At 41.2% G+C, this 2630-nt stretch overlaps 1 protein-coding gene across 1 annotated transcript in view; it reads left to right on the top strand.

The window, feature by feature from the left end:
- Nucleotides 1–2630, top strand: part of zfyve26 (zinc finger, FYVE domain containing 26) — a gene marked incomplete in the record, with an annotated part of 85176 nt that overhangs the window by 80072 nt on the left and 2474 nt on the right. The window contains 4 exon segments of the mRNA XM_014029582.1: nucleotides 310–390; nucleotides 476–603; nucleotides 688–862; nucleotides 2001–2060. Coding sequence (XP_013885036.1) covers nucleotides 310–390; nucleotides 476–603; nucleotides 688–862; nucleotides 2001–2060 — 444 coding nt within the window.

Below are 2630 nucleotides of genomic sequence, written 5' to 3'. Positions count from 1 at the left end.
TTAGTTTCTATGTTTGCTGTGAGCTGTTGTCCTGTTTGGTCTGTTTCTGCTCCTCCATGATGTCACAGACACTACCTGTGGACGGGATGGGCGGGGCTTAGTTTGGTGATCTTATTCAAGTCTATAGGTGCAACTTAAACAACTGCCCCTGTTGACCATTACTCAGAATGCAGGTTTTGCAGCAGAGGCTAAAATTATGTCTTATTTAAATGTAGATTATTTGCAGCCTGCAAACTGTCTGGAATAAATGTTTTTGTAGATGTTTCACAGGTTTAACATTAAAAGAATCCAAAATGTTTTCCTGCACAGGATCATGTACGCGCTGCCATGACCTGCATCAGATTCTTTTCCCACGGAGCGACTTCATACCTGCAGCTGGGAGATCAGCAGGTCTTCTACACTTTCCTTCTGAAAACTAGCCTTTGCTTGTTGTGAAGTTCTCCATGAGCCTGACTGTAAACCTGACTGTGTGCAGCGCTGGCTGGTCAGAGCTAAAGAGCACCTGAGGACATACCTGCAGGAGCAGCAGGGTCGAGGTGCTGGCAGGAGGAAGTCTGCCGTCAACTCTTTCAGGAAGATGATGTCATCAAGTGATGTGTCCAGGTTAGTGGATACAACTGCATGTTCACTAAAACCAAGGCTTTACAGATTTTCACGTTTAGTCTTCTCTACTTGTACTTTTTTCAGGCACATGAATACAATAGAGCTCCAGCTAGAAGTGACTCGTTTCCTGCATCGCTGTGAGAGTGGGGCATCTTCTAAAGGCCCACAGACCAGCTCAGTCTCCTCCAAGTCCTCTCAGTCCAGTCCTCTGCCCACACTCTTTGGTGGAAGCCCAGTGAAGATTGAGGTGGCTTGCAAGGTGACGTTCTGCTTGTTTCATCACTTCCTGTTTTTAAAGGTTCATATTCTTCTGAAGAAAGTGTGGTTTGTTTAGAGCAGAGGGTCCCACCCCTGGTCCTCACAGACCCCTGTCCAGCATGTTTTCTGTCAAATCAGGGAAACATCTAAAAATCACTGCTTCAGATGTTCACCAACACCTCAGAGCTTCATCAGACATAATAAAAAATATAATATTGACTCAGTTTTATATTTTTTAGTGTTACCTCTGGAAGCCATTGATTCTTTGCCATTTCTTTTATACTGGGCGGCCGTGGTGGAGTGGTTAGGGGAGTCCTCCTGGAACTGGAAGGTCGCCAGTTCGATCCCTCTGCTTTCCAGACGTTTCAGTCGTTGTGTCCTTGGGCAAGACACTTCACCTGCCTTGTGTACTGGTGGTGGTCAGAGGGTCCAGTGGCACAGCATGGCAGCCCCACCTCTGTCAGTGTGCCCCAGGGCAGCTGTGGCTACAGTGTAGCTTACTATCATCAGTGTGTGAATGTGTGTGTGAGTGAATGATGCATGAAGAATTGTAAAGTGTCTTTGAGGGTCTTGAAAAGCACCATATAAGACTAATGCATTATTATTAGTAGTAGTATCAACATTTGTGAGTCTGAAGTGTCTCAGTGTTGGTGGGGTTGTCAGTTAAGATGTGGTTTTTGGAGGGCAACAAAATAACGTGCACAGCTTAAAGAGTGACTAAACCCCAAATCTTAGTCTTAATTGTGCCTTAATGGTTGTGGCTTCAGGAAATGGTTAAAGTCACTGATGATGAAGACGTTAAGAAGCTAACATTCAGTTCTGTTTTCTACTGAARTGGCTRAAAAAAGAAAAGTCGAAAGGCCAATTCCACCTAATTTTTCACTACATTGAGAATATTTAACCTGATCTAGTTTAAAAACTAAAATATTTATACACTTCAAACCTGTACTGGATTATTCTACACTTACAGCAGAGTATATAAAGCCCAGTTGKTGATTTGTGACACCTTTATTAGATATTTGAAACTTTAATAAAGATTGTTCCCACCTGGATTYATCTCTGTCTGAAAACCAGATGTTAGTGCCAGATGTGAACAGGGTTTAAAATCTGTTCTATTTTTATTTTTTATGATGTTTCAGGTGATGCTTGGAGGAAAAAACATAGAGGAAGGGTTTGGAATYGCTTACAGAGTCATACAGGTATGTTCCTACATGACCTGAGCCTTTTATCTTTTAAATGTTACTGTCTGCCTACATGTCAAGAGATTCATCAAAGGGCCAATATTATCTCTTTCTCAGGCTTATATTTAAGTTCTATACCATAATAAAGTATCTGTCACCTTTAATTGTTATTAAAATGCTGTTTTTATGTTTAAATAGAAAATAAACTCTTCTTCCAACCAGTGGTTTGTGCTCTCCTGCCTGCTGCCTCAGGACAGCACAGGGTTTATCAAACCTGCATGAATGAGTCAAAGTTAGACTCTGGACATGTTTTTGATGAGAGGAGAACATTATAACATGATATAAAACTAAAATATGTTGATTTTACATGATATAGACAACGCTTCATTTCTCCTGAAGCAATTCAGTTAAAAACAAATGTCTGTTAAAACGGCATGCTTAGTATAAATGTCAAAAATATACAATGATATGCAATAATATGATGAACAGGTTTGTTGGTACCCTTTAAACCAGGGCTTCTTAACCTTTTTGACCTCAGGGTCCAGTTTGTTGAACATAAAGTGACACGAGGTCCAGTCAGACATTACC

The sequence above is a fragment of the Austrofundulus limnaeus genome, unplaced genomic scaffold, assembly GCF_001266775.1.
Source record: "Austrofundulus limnaeus strain Quisiro unplaced genomic scaffold, Austrofundulus_limnaeus-1.0 Scaffold922, whole genome shotgun sequence".
Lineage (NCBI taxonomy): Eukaryota > Metazoa > Chordata > Actinopteri > Cyprinodontiformes > Rivulidae > Austrofundulus > Austrofundulus limnaeus.
This window is presented reverse-complemented; position numbering and strand designations above follow the sequence as displayed.